General features: G+C 48.0%; 1 protein-coding gene across 1 annotated transcript; it reads right to left on the reverse strand.

The window, feature by feature from the left end:
• Positions 1 to 918: 918 nt before the first annotated feature.
• On the reverse strand, positions 919 to 10,507 carry SYNPO2L (synaptopodin 2 like). Its single transcript, XM_025918372.2, has 4 exons — positions 10,253 to 10,507; positions 8,915 to 9,066; positions 7,933 to 8,447; positions 919 to 4,696 (listed from the first exon to the last, which is right to left on the reverse strand). The coding sequence occupies exons 1-4, from the start codon at positions 10,355 to 10,357 to the stop codon at positions 2,547 to 2,549; spliced, it is 2,922 nt and encodes a 973-aa protein (XP_025774157.1). The 5' UTR covers positions 10,358 to 10,507; the 3' UTR covers positions 919 to 2,546.
• Positions 10,508 to 17,235: the final 6,728 nt, after the last annotated feature.

The raw sequence follows: 17,235 nt of genomic DNA on the forward strand, positions 1-17,235 counted from the left end.
TGATCTTGTCTTTTCCTGTCCTGAACTTTTCAGGCTCAGCCTAGGGGCTGAAAGATCATCCTACTCCCCTCTAGTTGGCCTCTGCCCAGACCAGTTTAACATCCAGATCTCTCTCATCTTTTGTCCTCCTTCTCCATGCCTTCTCAACCCAAAGAAGCAATTAGAAGAAAAAACATGAACAGCAAACTTGTGATTTTGTTATCACCACCATCCTACTCTCAAAAACAAACAAACAACAACAACAAAAAAAACCCCAAAATTTTTGTCTGCTATGATTGAGTACCTAGAACTACCAGGTGGATGAAGACAAAATTCAACCTATGCTCACTGGGCCCTTCCTTTGGAATTCTAAGACTGTACTTGGGAGCATCAGGGTCCTGGGCCTGGTTATTTGCACAAATATGCCCCCTGCTGGAGTAATGGCACTTACCTTCTCAGAAGTCCTTAATTTCTAGCCTACCTCTAGTGCCTTCTCTTATATATGAAACTCAATCCACACTGATCCACCCTCTCTTCTTCCTTCTCCCATCCCATCTTCACCTCCAGGCATTGCTTTCCCATGGAAATATCATCGTTTCCTCCAGAGAGGTAGGGCATGATGGCAAAAGCTCGGAGGGACTTTCCACTCCTCTTGGTTCTGAAATTGTGGCCTTGATTGGGAAGTATGGAGCAGGAGATGGAAAAGGGGAGTATCTGGATGGAGAATGCAGGCAGTGAGAACCAAGGGGAATGGTGGAGGTGGCTAAATTAGAGTGGGACAGAACTGGTTAAAGAAGAGCAAAAGACTAGGGGGTGAAGGGTAAAGGATGAAAAATAGGGCAGGAATGGAGAAAGAGATCAGGAATCAGGAGATCAGGGTTAGAAAGGATGGAAGAAAATTAGGATTTAGGAATAAAACTAGAAGAGATGACAGCAACAGAAGATTTGGAGCTTAAGTTTATTCTTGTGCACAAACCAAAGTACTGTGACTCACACCCAATATGCAAAGGAAGCGATAAATCCAGATCAAGCAGCAAACGTGATTGACTGGTGGTGGTCATGGTGAAAAGGGAGTCCATACCCATCTAGGATCAGAGATCAGGACCAGAAGCTGGAAAGGAACAAAAGCTAGGGTTCGGGGGATGGGGTAGGACTGAAAAGAGGTTTTGGCTCTGGGTATTTCCTTGCCCTTTCCCAGGTCATCATGACAAGTTGCAGAAGGCAGAAGGCCAGACTCAAAGGAAGTAGCACAGACACCACGTATTCCTCCAACACTCAGTACACACTCTCACATCCCCCTACCATCATCCATCTTCACTCTGACAAATGCATTCTTCTCTCTCAAATTTTTCCCCAATCCCCCTCTTGTACACAGTGAGTTTCTTGAAACCCACCTCTACTGTCTCTCTTTCCCTCCCCATGCTCCTCTCTGTGGCTCAATTAATTTCATTCATTCTGCTCTGCTCCTGGTTTCTATGTCACTTCTCACACCATGGCACTTTTCTCCCTCTTTTCTGTCTTAGGTGCGTGAGGCAATGAAGCCAATGATTTTTTTTCATTCTCAGAAGAAATTCTTTGTCTTTCTTTTCCACTTCCTGGATCCTTATAGCTTAGCATGGGTCTCTTAAGTTGCTCTTAAATCCTGGTGAATAGAATTCGGTTTTTTTTTCAAGTTTTTTATTTATTTAAGTAATCTCTACACCCAATGTGGGGCTCAAACTCATGACTCTGAGATCAAGAGTTGCTTGCTACTCCAACTGAGCCAGCCAGGCACCCCCTGATGAATAGAATTCTTAATTCTATTCCTGGTCTAGCTGGTATAACTCAGCCCTTACAAACTGCTCTGGCCCTTCAAGTCTTCTCATAATCTGTGAGTTTCACAAGATGCTGTACCCCCGCTACAGACACTGATCTTTGAGTCCAGTCCATCTTTCTCCCCACTATCTGGCTATCTGACCATTCTTTCATCAATACAGGGGGAAGACCCAGATTTGGTCTTTATTTAGACCTCTCCTCTTACTCTTGCCTCAGACATAAGAACACATCTGTGCTCACACACATTTGCACATACACAAATGTACACATACATGCCTAGATATATGCCAGCCAAGCTTGGAAAATGAGAGGGAGGAGTAGAGAGCGATTTAGTGCAGGGATCAATTTAGTCCTTTTGAAGCCTGCCTGATGGTAAGCTTGCTTGAGGTCTCACTGGTAACTTCTCTGTGTGCTTCTCATTGAATGTTAAAATGAGGCTCACAGAGAAAAGCACAAATGTAGAGAAAGAGAGACCAGTGGAGGAGTGTGGGTCGAGAGACTGAGATAAAGACAAAGACCCACAAAAGGAGCTACAGAGACAAAGGGAAGCACAGATAACAAAGCAGAGATAGTAGGTTGGAAAGCAGCAGGGAGGTTGGGAGCCAGGAGGATGGGACACCAACTCCAAAACTATCTCTGGCAGGAGGGAATTTAGCCTCCGGATGCCTGAGAGAGGGCATGGGATAGGTTGGAGAAGCAACTTTATGAACAGGATGTTCCACCTCTCCTTGGTCCTGGGAGCTGTACCCCACTCAGTGGTGGCCTGCCCCTGGCCTCCACACATGAGCCTGCAATCCAGTTCTGGTGGCTGAGAACCGAGGCCTGGCTACCTGGAAGCCACAGGAGCTAGGGGAAGTTCCAAGACCCCTGGGAGACTCTGGAGGAGGGCCTGGGCTAAGAACAGGGGCTGAGGCCAGCTCTGACCTCCAGATGGGCTCATCCAATGTAGTGGCTGCTCGTGGGGCAAGAACAGTGGGGGCCAGGAGTTCTGCAGTGGGCTGGGGTGCTGGAGTGGAAAATCGGCGGATCTCCTGGACTCGGGCAGTTTTGGGGGGCCCTGAAGAGGTGGGGCCAGGAGTCTGGGGAACCTCATCAAAACAGAACATGGCAGTTTTAAGTTGGTAGGGCTGGTGCCGCATGAAATCCAGAGCCTTGATACCCTGCTTAGGGGTTGCCCGAGGACCCTGGGATTGGGCCTTATTAGGGAGAGTTCGAGCACCCTGGGGGAAAAAGGGTGATAGCAGTGGGTTGTAAGCAATAGGAGGTGGGGCACGGATGTTGGGTGAATATTTCCAGGAAGAGGGCAGTGATGGTGTAGGGGAGGGGCTTCTGGGCCTAGGGCCAGGGCCAAAGCCAGGACTAGGTGTAGCTTCTACCACATACCTCTCTGCTCGGCTCTGCCGCTTGGCAAACAGCTCCCCACCCCTGCCCTGAAGCCTTGCTGGTTCAGGGATTCCAGCCGAATGGGCTGACCCATTCACTAGCCCATCAAGGAACCCACGAGAAGGGGGCTTAGGAGCCACTGGGGGTGGAGTCTTAGGAGTCATTGGGGGCGGTGTCTTGGGAGCCATTGGAGGAGCGGTTTTAGGCGTCACGTGAGACAGAGCCTTGTAACTCCTGCCCCCTGGTGGCTGCATGAAATTGCAGGCTTCAGCTCCAAGGCTCAGAGCATCTTCCTCTGGACCAGATTCCGCTCCCCCGGCTCGGGGTTTTTCATCCAGGTTCTGCACCAACGACAAGAGCTCGGGGTTGGGCGAGTTCTTCGTCTCCTCGTTTCCCGACCGGAACATCTGCTTCCGGGTACCCCGTCGCCGGGCCTCCTGGAGGATGCCAGTGCGGGCAGCTGGCACGGAAATGCGCTGCTCCCGAGCGCTAGGTGGCTCAGGCGCCCCGGGGCCTGGGGCGGGAGCCTCTGGACGCGCAGCTGGTCTCAGAGGTCCCGATAGGAAGATAGAAGCGGTGGAGGTCATGGCAGCGGCACTAGGGGGAGCGGGGGACTCCGAGGCTCCGCCTGGCGTTAAGGGACGGTTGGGGGCTGGGATGTACAGGGAACTTGTAGCTGTCACGGGGCCTGAGGTGCGTGGAGTGCTGGGGGAACCGGAGGCCGGCACGTGGCTGGGCAGAGGCGTGGGCCCCTGAGAGGACAGGAAGGGCGGTGCGACGGGGCTGAGACCTCCCAGGCTTTCATTCGCCCTCTTGGGGGCTAGGGGTCGAAAAATAACCGAGGTGGTACTTGGCCGCTGCCCTTGTAAGCCTGGAGTAAAAGGCCTAGCTGACCGGTTAAAGATGTTTGGAGCCGGGGTTGGAGCTCCACTGCCTGGGAAGAAGGGGGTGGGGCTGACTACAGGGGCTGGGGAAGGACTAGATGCGAGTATAGTTGCTTCCGGAGGAGCACTCTGGGCCCGAGGTGGTGATTGCAGGCACTGCCCATTGAGCACGGCTGCTGGACCATCCCGTGCCAGCTCCTGGGTGCTGGAAGCTGTGCGCTGGCGCTGCTGTTCAAAGAGCTGGACCCCTCTGCCGGAGGCCTCACTCAGCTGCCCTCCCAGCCCCCGGCCCTGGCCCTCTCCTGCAGCTGAGCCTGGCCTGGCCAGCTCCATGTCCAGATAGGGGCTGTCCCAGTCGCACTGGTTGGTGAGGCTGCGGGCGTCGGAGAAGGCCTCTTCGTCCAGCTCCGACTCGCTGGTTGGAGGAACCCCGTCTTCTTCCTCAGCACCTGTCCCAGCTGCAGCCCCAAAGCTCACTAGGGTGTACTTCTTGGCTCTCTGCCGTCGTTTCTTAAACATAAGCACCCCCTTGGAGTGGGGGTTGGGGGCTGCAGTTAGAAGGGATGCGATCGTGCGGCATTTGGTCTTAGCCTCCTTCACACTCTTCTCTTGGAGGCTCTCTGCCCGTTGCAGTTCTGAGGAAGCCAGGAGGGAAAATGGTCAGTGAACGTCTTCTAGTCCTATTCCCCACACCCCAGCCAGTTTCCTCAGCCCTCCCACCTACTCTCTTTTCACTGGCCTGATCTACAATGTCTTTTGCCTGTGGCAAAGTCCTCTGACTTGGGGCAGAGTGGTAGGTGAAAGGTGAAACCAAGGACAGTTGAAGGGAAGGCAGATTCTGGTTGGCTGTCCTCACACCGCTCTGACCACATCTCTCCTTCTATCCTCTCTCCTCTCTATTCTGCTTCTATTTTCCTGGAGATGAGCTCTTACCCACCCCCCACACATTCTTCCCCTGCCTCCCACCGTTCCTGGCTGGCAATGGAGGTGAGGGACAGTCACTTCCCATGGCAGCCAGGGAGATGAGGCAGGTCCCAGAAAGAGACAAAATGAGAAGGGACACTTTCCTTCTACTACAGAGACCATGTTAGGGGGCTTCTCAGAAACTTAGGGACTTATCTCCTCTTCTTACCCCTACCCCTATGGTAGGGACACAAAGGACCCTTAGGAACAAGGATCTTCATTCACATTTCCACCTCCATTATGTAGTCCACATCATACACATTCATAGAAATAACCACCACACATTTCAGCAAGCATGTGGGTCTAGTGAAGGCCAGCTATGGGCATATTTTCTCATATGTACTCTTCTCTCTCATTCGTATATACCCCAGTTTATGTATACCCTAGTTCACATAAACATATGTAAATACACATGAACCCACACAAAAGCACAGTCACTCAAATACATTCACACGCATGCATATTCCTTCTTCACAGAGCTCCCCCTGCAGAGACCCTGTTACTAGTAGTTTGGACATAATTTTAGAGCTGATATTGGCCTTCCAACCACCAGGGCACTATTCTGTGCCTCACACCCCTGATACTCACAGCCAGGGATAGCCTCACATCTGAGATGCAGGAAAAGCCAGAGTGCTGCTCACCAAGGCAACCCTCCAAATCTTTAGGATACCTCGAGGTCATCAGCTAAATATATCCTCCCCCTACCACCACCACCCAACTGTGGTGGGAGTGGGGTGGGCTTCTTTGGGGGTCAGCCTTGTAGGTAGAGAGCTCAGGCAGTCACTAAGAGGCAGGCACACAAGGACTATGTACTAAGGGCAACCTGGGCAGGGCTTCCTATGCCATGTGGGGCCCAGGAGGTGGGGCCAGGAAATGGGAGAGGATGCCCTGCTGCTACGACCCTGCCTTGGACACAGATACACTCTGATCCATGATCCCCAGTTCCTCCTGAAAAATTCTTGAAATTCCATCCGCTTTCTACTCAAGATACCAAGCTCCTTTCTAATTAGGGCTTTCATTCCACCCATCCCAACGTTTATACCACAGAATAGCACTGTGCATGAGAGATAGGCACTGGAACCAGAGTTCAGTTCAGGTTTTTGGTTCTTGGGAGAGTTACTTCATTTCACTGAAGTTCAGTTTCCTCATCTGTAAATGAGCATGATAATGGCTATCTCATAGGATTGCTATGAGGAATAAGTGAGATAGTGTAGGTAAATTTAGCATTTAATGGCAGCCCTAAGGCCCACTGTGAGTAACCATTACTATTAAAGCCTTCTTGACACCAGCTACACATGTATACAGACACTTTCGTGGTCACACATATATCCTCCCATGGACTCCCATATACATGCCTTCATGTATTTATAGATTACTCATACTTCTTTCTTTCACACACATTCCCTCCCCATGAGTTTTCTAAAGCTCATGTGGTCACAAACCCCTTTGACATGTAGCCATAGCATCAGCCCATTCTGAGAAAGGGGCAGTGAAACTCTCCTGAGAAGAGAAGAAAGAAGTCAAAAAGGAGGAAGGAATAAGGAATAAGACCTTTCCCAAAGACACCCCTTCCTAAGCTGTTGATGTATTCCCTTCCAGTCTAGATCCCAGAACTCTCTTGGCTATGGGAGGGTAGTACCTGCGTAGAATGGGTCCTGGAGCTCAGGAGTTGGGTCTGGGGCTTTGTTGTAGCTGGCTTGGCTGAAGGGCTCTTGGCTGATGGGCTCAAAGTTCTCCATGCTGAGAAATGCAGTGTTGGCTGGAGCAGGACCAGCTTGAGCCACCCCCCACGCCTTTTAAAGCCCCTTTGTCTTGTCCCTAGAGCTGGCAGCTGAATGAGCTCACTGTGCTATTTTTTGAGCCTGGCCCCCTCCCTCCCTTCTCTCTGCTGCCCCACAAGCCCTGGTGTGATGGACATGGACACCTGCCTACCCTTCCCCCAACCCCACCCCACTGGACAATGAGGTCTGCTTGGCTAAAAATATCTTGAGTCACTAACTGCAGTCTAACCCAGCATAATAGGAAGGGAGGGGTGCTAAAATGAGAATTGGGGATAAGCATGGGATCCTGGGCATGCATCTGGAATTTCTTTGTGGGATATTGGACATTCTCAGGGATGTCAGTCTCTATTTTATCAATGTCCTTAGCCTCTGTCCCAGACTTAGGCACACAAAGTTCTATGGACCAGGAATCAGAACGGTAGAGGGAAGAAATGAGAGATGAGAACTAGAGGGGTAATCCTAGATTTTCAAGGTGACAACAAAGGTCTCTGGGGTAGAGGCACGGGACAGGGAAAAAGCTCACCCTTAGACCTTGTTCTGTAGCTCACATCAAAAATAGCAAAGAGCTTGAGATAAGTGGAACAGGCTTTTTCTGCCCAGGCCCACATTCTTGCCTGAGATAAGGAGTCGAAGATCCCTCCCTCTGCCACTTCCTAGGGATCTCATGACTATCCCATAGTCTCCCAGTCCCAGGAATCCTAACTGAATTTACAAATGTCAAAGGTGGCTCTGATGTTATGCCTGGAGTTAACACTGAAAAGCTCCTGCCCTGCTTCCAGATACTCCCCTGCATCATGTCTTCACTCTGCCCTCACCCTGTCTGTCTGACACTTAGCAAAATCATAGCAACAACAACAAGCAAACCCTTTGTTGATTTCATGTCCCTTTCCAGCTTCCCTACTTTGTTCCTGGGTTGGGTTGAACCACCTGCACCTTTTGTGGCACTGGTTCCAACAGTAAAAATAATGGGGACTGTGAGAATAATTATTTTTCCCTCCTACTCATCACTCTTCTCCACTTGTCCCCAAGCCTATATCCAAAAGAAACATAAAGCATGGTTACGGAGGGGTAGATTTAGGGTTCAGATTGAAGGATTCTGGCTAGGGAAAAAGGGTTCAGGCACTCACTGGCTTGCTTGGCCTTCTGGGTGTAGGTGGTAGTGAGGTCTTCTGCCACTGGGTGGGGAACAGGCCCCACCATAGGGATAAGATGAGGGCCAGGCCTGAGGGGGCCGTGGGGCAACAGCAGGGCCTCAGCTGGGGATGGCTGAAGGGCTGCCCCATCCTCCCAAGATGGGGAGCTCACACGGCTGTCACCATGACTGGGAGGGCCAGCTACGGCAAGCGCTGGCTCTGCAGGGCTGTCAGATAGGTAGACCTCATCAGGTAGGGCTCCTGGAGGGGAGGGCCTTGTGGGGCCTCTGCGGCGGGGTCGGCGGGGTTTCTCCTGGGTGGCAGGTCCATCAGCATCACTGTCTGTCTCTCCGTAGTAAGCCTCACTGTCAGGGGGTGAGAGGAGGCTCCCAGGTTGAAGAGGCTGGGGAACTGGAGCGCCAGGAGGCTCAGGACTCAGTGGAGATAAGGGTGACAACACTTGAAGCTCACCAGGGGATGGAGACCGCACAGGCCCCTCATCCTCTACCCTGGATGGAAAGAGGACAGTACTTAAGAAGTGGGCTGGATGACTGACAGCTAGCGAGATCTAGAGGGGATGGGAGAAGGAAGGAAAGGAGAAGAGAGGTGACTGGCCTATAGGTTGAACGAGGGGGCTGGGAAGAGTGGGGATATGAAGACAAACTGGGAGGCATATGTGCTTGAAGGGCTGTAAGTGGACAGGGGCTTAGAGGGAGACGTGATGGCAAGGAGACAGGCAAGGGGTTGAAGTAGGCCTACACACTCAAATACCTGCTCGACACCCCCATCCCTTAATTGCAGATACACTGAAGCCCTCTGGGAGGCATATACAAACATTTATACTCCAGCCCAGACTTACAAGAAGTGGGTACTTAATAGTAGCTGAAGCCAGGGCAGTGAGACACAGAGCTGGGATAGACATTGGAAACCCTGGACTAGGGGGATGAGGGTGGGCTGAGGTGAGAGGGTTCCATACCGCCGCACAGTGAGGACAAGCTGATTCCCTGAGGCATCAATGAGGCTCATGGCACTGGCATGAGAGAGGCTGGTACAGGAGACCCCATTGATGGCCAAAAGCTGGTCCCTCTCTCGGAGTCCCGCTCTGCCAGCCTGGCTCCGTCTTCGGATCTGAGAAGGTGTTGGGAGGAGAGATAGCAGATGAGGGAGGGCTCCAAGTGGGAATAGAATGAAAGGAATCAGGATAGGAAGGACCTATGTGTGGAGGGGATATATTTTGCAGGGTAGGAAATGGGAGGGGTATGGAGCTACAGTTGAGGGAGCCTATCAAGAGGGAAGAAGGTGCAGACTGGAGGGAGTAATACATCATATTACTCCATCAAAGAGGCTGGGGGCAAACTACAGAGGGGAGGTACTGGGAATGGCAGTTGTATCACCTAAAGATTTCCCTCCAAGGGCAATATCTTTACTAGCCAGTAGTTCTCTTCTAGGCCTTGGAATCTCAGGGGCCATTACCTACACGGTCAAGATTTTAGAACAGTGTTCCAGATTGGAGGGAGTCCAGCAGATTCTGGGAGATTGTGGTTGTGTATATGTGTGCCATGGGTGCACACACATGTACATATGTGAAAGTAATAATACTAGTAATAATGGCTATCATTTATTGAGTGCTTACTAAATGTTAGGTATGGTGCCAAGCACTCCACATGTGTTATTGCATTTAATCCTTAGAATGAAGTAGGTACCGTTATTACCCACATTTTATAGTTGAGAAAACTAAGCCTGTGAGGTGAAACCAAACAGATAACAGCTTCATCTGACAGGCCAGATCATGCCATAATCCTCCTAGCACCTAAAAAGTCTTGCATAGGGAGAGAAAGGGTCTGGTGAAGGGAAAGAGGGGCAGTGAGGGCCTGGGCAGGGCAGGGTAGGGCAGGGCAGGGCAGGGTAGGGTAGGGCTGGGTAAGACAGCCTCAGCTCGTCACATATCAATTTAAAGAAAAATTAGAACCTTCCCTATATTCCTGGAATTTGGAGTAGAGGCACAGACTCAGGAGAGCAAAGACTGGATGGTCAGAACAGGACCTCTGCTACTATGGTGCCTCAGGAACTTTCTTTTTTTCTGCTCCCAGAAACCAGGAATTCTTTTCTAGTAGCCCCCTACAAGAAGCTTGTGCTCAGACACTACTCCTCCCACCAGATGAGCATGCTTCCCTGCCCACCTGCCCACCTGCCCACCCCCACTCCTCTTCTTCACAGCCTCCCACTTCTCCCCTAAAGGCCACCACATGACTCTTCCCACATTCCCCTGGGTTCCCCTTTCCCTGAAACCTCAATAATAGGGGCTCTCCCTTACCTTGGACACCTGTAAAGGTTTCCTCTGCTCGGCCCCCCCCTGAAGTCGGAAGCCCCAGGGGGCTCCCCCTGACAATGTGACCAGCACCTCCTCCTCAGCACCCATCGCTCAGCTTGGCCTATGGCCCTCGGAGTTTGGACAGTGTCCCAGGGAGAGAAGTCGAGGCGCTGGTACCCCGTCCGGCCTGTCTGTATGGCTGTCCTGCTCCTGCTGCCCCAGGCCTTCCCCCCCACACCACACACCACAGGCAGGCAACTTGGCCCTGGGATCAGTACAGTCCAGCACACGTGTCCTGTCAATCGGAGCTGTGCTCAAAATAGTTGCCGGCTGTACTCCCGTCCCTCCCCCAGCTGTATTACTCCCAAAGCTAATTATAGTCAAAACTTATGCCTTCACCTTTCCCCAGTTCTCCTGCATGAGCCTTTTACTCAGGACTCAGAGTACTAGCTCTAACTAATATATACACTTTCAGGGACTGTGCCTTCCCTAATAGGATCACGGACTAATCCCAACTGCTTTCCTCCAAAGCTCATTTTCAAGTGGCAGCAGCAGCGTGGGCTTCAGTTCCATGGCGAGAAATGGCTGGGCTTGTTCCACAATTTCACAGGATCCCCAGAAGAGCGCCTCCTTCATCTTGCTGTGTGAATTTACCTGTTAATCAAAATGGAGATCCATATCCCGTTGCAGTGCTGAGGGCAATGTAGCTTTTTAAAACTAAAACTACTGGTTTCCTAAAATAACAGGCAGCATATAGGATTAGATGATTGTATAATGAAATAATCTATTAACATATATATATATATATATAATGATTCCCAGGCCTCAGCTTTAGGAATTCAGATTTTATTGGTCTGGTACCTAGTATTGTCATTTTATGTTTTTCCCCACTTTCAGCAACGGTTGCAATTGTCCATTTTGTAATTCCCTGTTCATTTAGCCCCTGAATTTTCGGGACTTGCCAAAACTTAGAAGTAACTGTCTTGTCTAGTGTAAGCCAAAATACACTTAAAAAATTTTTTTAATGTTTATTTTTGACAGAGAGAGAGAGAAAGAGAGAGAGACAGAGCATGAGTGGGGGAGGGGCAGAGAGAGGGAGACAGAATCCGAAGCAGGTTCCAGGATCTGAGCTGTCAGCACAGAGTCTGATGTGGGGCTTGAACCTACCGACCATGAGATCATGACCTGAGCAAAGTCAGACGCTCAACCGACAGAGCCACCCAGGCACCCCTAAATATACTGTTTAAATAAACAATCAGGCAAGAATGTTTAGACAGCAAGAATTTTACAGAACAAAATACAATGCTTATGCCATACCTTTATTTTATGTAAACCAGTACTACAAAACACTAAGATGGTCTAATAACGGGTTCTGAATGCTCTATGTCTATGCTTTTCCATTTCTTTTCTTTTCTTTCTTTTCTTTTCTTCCCTCTCTCCTTCCCTCTCTTTCTTTCTTCTTTTTTTCCTTTGGTGTAGCCAAGCAGATCCAGACTCTGACTAATGTCTGGGAGGCAGACACAGAGGCTTTGCCAACCTTCCTACTCCAGGCTCATGCTTCCGGGGTATCTGGTTCTTTATATAATCCCTCTTGGGGAGGAACGATTGGTAGTGTAATACTGAGTCATAACTCCAATGCCTCACTCAGGGCAGGCTCTCTATTCTTTCATAGCAATGTTAAACAGGCATACTTTGGGAACACAATTAAAAAATTTTTTTGAATGTTTATTTATTTTTGAGAGAGAGAGACAGAGTGTGAGCGGGGGAGGGTCAGAGGGAGACGGAGATAACAGAATCCAAAGCAGGCTCCAAGCTCCGAGCTGTCAGCACAGAACCTGACACAGGGACGTAAGTCACAAAGCACAATATCACGACCTAACCCGAAGTCGGCTGCCCAACTGACTGAGCCACTCAGGTACCCCTGGGGACACATTTTTTTTTTTTTACAGCATCTTTGCAAGGATACATGTTCCATTTTTGCAATATTATTAAATATATCTTGGGACTGAAAGAATCTTATTGGCATTTTTATGGGTATTGTGAACTTTACAGATTAACATAGGGAGAATTGACATATTTTTGATGGTAGGTTTTGCTACCCACTGGAATATTAGTTCCTAACTGGCAAGGATTTCTCTGTTGTGTTCAGTTTTGTATCTCCAAAACCTGGAACAATGCCTGGCATATAGTAAGTGCTTGGTTTTTATTGAATGAATGAATGGAATGCCTTTAGACTTGTTTTGATCTTATATTCCTCAGAAGTGTTTTAAAGTTTCTTTGTATAAATTCTACACATTTTTCTCTCTTTTAAAAAATGTTTAATTTATTTTTTTGGTTTATTTTTATTCTAGTATAGTTAGCATACAGTTTTATAATAATTTCAGGTGTACAATATAGTGATTCAGCAATTCTATACATTACTCAGTGCTCATCATTTCATGTATTTCACCTATTCCTCCACCCACCTCCCTTCTGACAACAATCATTTTGTTCTCTATATTTATTTTTGAGAGAGGGAGAGACAGAGCACGAGCAGGGGAGGGGGCAGAGAGCGAGGGGGAGACACAGAATCCGAAGCAGGCTCCAGGCTCTGAGCTGTCAGCACAGAGCCCGACGCGGGGCTGAACTCACGAACCATGAGATCATGACCTGAGCCGAAGTCCGACGACGCTCAACCGACTGAGCCATCCAGGCGCCCCCAGTTTGTTCTCTATATTTAAGAGTCTGTGTTCTTGTTTGACTTTTTGTTCTGTTCATTTGCTTCTTTTTTTTTAAAGTTTTTATTTATTTATTTTGAAAAGAGCAGGGGAAGAGCAGAGAGAGTGAGGAAGACAATCCCAAGCAGGCTCTGTGCTATTAGTGCTGAGCCCATTGTGTGGCTCAGTCTCACAAACTGTGAGAGCATGACCTGAGCTGAAATCAAGAGTTGGACTCTGAACCCACTGAGCCACCCAGACGCCCCTGTTTCGCTTCTTAAATTCCACATATGAGTGAGATCATATGGTATTTGTCCTTCCCTGATTGACTTACTTCATTTAGCATTATACCCTCTAGATCCATCCATGTTGTTGCATCTAGTATTGCCATTTTATTTTTTATTTTACTTTTAATGTTTATTTATTTTTGAGAGAGAGAGCGTGCGAGTAGAGGAGGGGCAGAGAGAGAGGTGGACAGAGGATCCGAAATGGGCTCTGCACTGAGATTAGAGAGCCCAGTGTGGGACCCCAACTCATAAACTGTTGAGATCATGACCTGAGCTGAAGTTGGATGCTCAACCAACTGAGCCACCCGAGTGCCCCTAGTATTGCCATTTTAAAAAGCACCACAGGGGCGCCTGGGTGGCGCAGTCGGTTGAGCGTCCGACTTCAGCCAGGTCACGATCTCGCGGTCCGTGAGTTCGAGCCCCTGTCAGGCTCTGGGCTGATGGCTCGGAGCCTGGAGCCTGTTTCCGATTCTGTGTCTCCCTCTCTCTCTGCCCCTCCCCCGTTCATGCTCTGTCTCTCTCTGTCCCAAAAATAAATAAAAAAAACGTTGAAAAAAAAATTAAAAAAAAAAAGCACCACAGATGATTCTTAATGTGCAGTGCTGGGCAACGTAGAGGAATTCTAATTTCTGCCCATCTCCCCACTTCCTTCATATAGAATTAATCCTTCCTTCCTTTGGCAACATATGTACCTTGTTCATATATTTTTTTAACTGCATTCCTCAGCCAATATTGTAGTTTGTTTATATGCCTGTCTTCCTCATAGACTGAGAAATTTGAAAGGACTATGTGCAACAGTCCGTCAACAGTCCAGAGAGCAATGCCTGATGTGAAGAGTGCTCAATGAATGTTGGCTAAATTAAATAACGTCTTACAGTGCACAGGTGGTCATGGAAAGATGGACAGATAGTGTGCATAAACATGCCAACACATGTTAATAATAAAATCTCTACTTATTTTTAGGTTCCCATCGTATGAATGTACTCTAAGAGATTTTTTTGTTATAAATCACAACATTACGGTGGTGTAACAATAGTTATCAAAGGCTACAGAGTTTCCTGGAATAGCTGTTCTACTCATGTGCTAAATGCGGTTTGCCCTGGTGTATGATGTAGTCATAGAAAACACTGGGATTTAGTGTCTAAAATGGACTTGGAATCTTGTTTCACCATTTATTAGTTGTGTGATCTCAGGCAGATACTTGACCTCATCAGTAAAAAGAGTATCTAAAATATCCTTTCACTCACTATTCAAATACTCACACTTATTGAGTGCTAGCTACAAATCAGCCATTGTGCTATACCAGTGGCTTTCAATTAACCTTAAGTGCACATTAGAATCATCTGGAACAAATTTTTTTTAAAGATTTTATGTTTAATCTCTACACTCAATGTGGGGCTGGAACTTACAATCCCAAGATGAAGACTTGCATGCTTTACCAACTGAGCTAGCCAGGTGCCCCTCACCTGGAAAAAATTTAAAGCTACTGGTTCCCTAAAATAAGACAGTAGGATTAATGATTGTATAGTGAAATGACCTACATTTATTTATTTAATTATTTATTTATGATCTATATATAGTAATTCCCAGGCCTCAGCCTTAGGGATCATGATTTTATTGCTTTGACACCTAGTATTGACATTTTATTTATTTATTAAAAAAATTTTTTTTAACGTTTATTTATTTTTGAGACAGAGAGAGACAGAGCATGAACGGGGGAGGGTCAGAGAGAGAGGGAGACACAGAATCTGAAACAGGCTCCAGGCTCTGAGCAGTCAGCACAGAGCCCGACGCAGGGCTCGAAATCACATACCGCAAGATCGCGACCTGAGCCGAAGTCGGACGCTTAACCGACTGAGCCACCCAGGCGCCCCAGTATTGACATTTTAAAAAGCACCAGATGATTCTAATATGCAGCCAATTGAGAAACAAGAGTGGGGACACAGAAACCAGTATAATGCAACACATCAGCCTCTATCCTCAAGAAACCATGGATTTAGACTTTACCACATACTAGGAGTGCAACCTTTTTTTTTCCCAAGTTTAATTATTTTGAGAGAAAGAGAGAGAGCATGAACAGGGGAGATGCAGAGAGAAAGAGAATGCCAAGTAGGCTCTGCACTGTCAGCACAGAGCCCCATGTGGGGCTCAAACTCACGAATCATGAGATCATGACCTGAGCCAAAATCAAGAGTCAGATGCTTAGCCAACTGAGACACCCTGGTGCCCCTGGGAGTGCAACTTTAAGCAAGACAGAAGATACCTCCTTTCCTATGTTGATATGAGAGTTGGTGTCAGGATAAATTTTGTGAAAACACTTAGTAGAGGGCACAGCCTAAGACAAGGTGCTCAACACATGTTAACAGAATTTGGCAAATGACTAATCTAGATTAGTAAGTCTCAATCTTCAGTGTGCTATGGAGTCATTTGGAGGGCCTATTAAGCCATGGCTCACTGGGTTTTACCTCCAAAATTTGATTCTGTATGTCTAAAGGCGAGTCTGATTTGTGTTTCTAACAGGTTTCCAGGTGATAGTGTTACTGTTGATCTCAGGATCACACTTGGAGAACCACTGACCTCAACTTCTGAGGACAAAAACAAACTTCCTGTTTATTAAAGCATGCTCAATGCCTAATATAGCTTCCAGCACAGACTAGAAGTGCATTTTTTTTTCAATGAATGAACCACTCCCTGCTTCAGAATAGCTGTTATTTACTGTCAACAAGAGAGCAAGAACTTTTGTTCACTATGTAGTCCCAGAACCAAGAACATGGCTTAGTACACAGCAGTGCTCAAAAAAAAAAAAAAAAAAAAAAAAAAAAAAAAAAAAAAATTAAATGAACTATTATTGAAAGGATTAAGTGAGGCCACGTATATTTTTAAAAACCCTACAAGTAGGGATGCCTGGGTGACTCTTGATAGAGGCTCAGGTCATGATCTCGCCTTCATGAGTTTGAGCCCCGCTTCCGGCTCTGTGCTGACAGTGTGGAGCCTGCTTGTGATTCTCTCTCCCTCTGCCCCTCTCCCACTCTCTCTCTCAAAATAAATAAACGTAAAAAAAAAAGTTAACTGGGGCACCCGGGTAGCTCAGTCAATTGGGTGTGGGCCTCAAAAATGTTTTTTAAATTTTATTTATTTTTGAGAGAGAGACAGAGCGCGAGCAGGGGAGGAACAGAAAGAGAAGGAGACACAGCATCCAAACCAGCCTCCAGGCTCTGAGCTGTCAGCACAGAGCCCGACGCAGGGACGCAGGGCTTGAACCCACGAACTGCGAGATCATGACCTGAGCCAAAGTCGGACGCTTAACCCACTAAGCCACCCAGGCGCCCCCGATGTGGGACTCTTGATTTCAGCTCAGGTCATGGTCTCACCATTGGTTAAGTTTGAGCCCTACATGGGGCTTTCTGCTGTCAGCACGGAGCCTGCTTCAGATCCTCTGTTCTCCCACCCTGCCACTCCCCCCCTCATGCTCTCTCAAAATAAATAAACATAAAAAAAGTTAACTAGTAATATCTGACATTTACTGAGTGATTGCTATGGTGCCAAGCAACCTGTGTGACGTGTCTAATTACATTCTCACAAGAAGCTATTAATATAAGGGCATTCAGTATTCTCTCATTTAAAAAATGAAAGAAACTAAGGCAGAGATAGTTGCCTAAGCTGGTCAGCAGCTAAGCCAGAACACGAACACATGAAGCCTGAAAGCCGAGTTAGAACTCTTTACCATAATAGTTCCGCACATCTTATGACCAGCGAAAGTCATAAGAGCAACTTCATAGACGGAAATCAATGGGGCCAGGGGTCAGCAGGAAGTGACTGCAGGATCTAGATTAGAGGTCACTAATGCGTCACTCTCAATCGCATCTCAGCTAGTGGGACCATAACGTGATCAGAACGGGGAGCGGGGTAAAAAGGCAGAAATGCACTAAAACCTGCGGAGGCTCTCAGACAGCAGCCACGACGGGAGAGGCCGTGGCGCATGCGCGGCATCCGGGTTCTTGCG

This window comes from Puma concolor, chromosome D2 (genome assembly GCF_028749965.1).
Source record: "Puma concolor isolate L17-30 chromosome D2, mPumCon1.1.hap2, whole genome shotgun sequence".
NCBI classification, from domain to species: Eukaryota; Metazoa; Chordata; class Mammalia; order Carnivora; family Felidae; genus Puma; species Puma concolor.

Excerpts from the sequence above, each read along its gene's own strand:
- SYNPO2L (XM_025918372.2), bottom strand. The coding sequence starts at position 10,357 with ATGGGTGCTGAGGAGGAGGTGCTGGTCACATTGTCAGGGGGAGCCCCC. Across the intron at positions 9,067-10,252 it reads AACCTTTACAGGTGTCCAAG|ATCCGAAGACGGAGCCAGGC; the intron begins GTAAGGGAGAGC and ends ACACCTTCTCAG. Across the intron at positions 8,448-8,914 it reads CTTGTCCTCACTGTGCGGCG|GGTAGAGGATGAGGGGCCTG; the intron begins GTATGGAACCCT and ends CTTTCCATCCAG.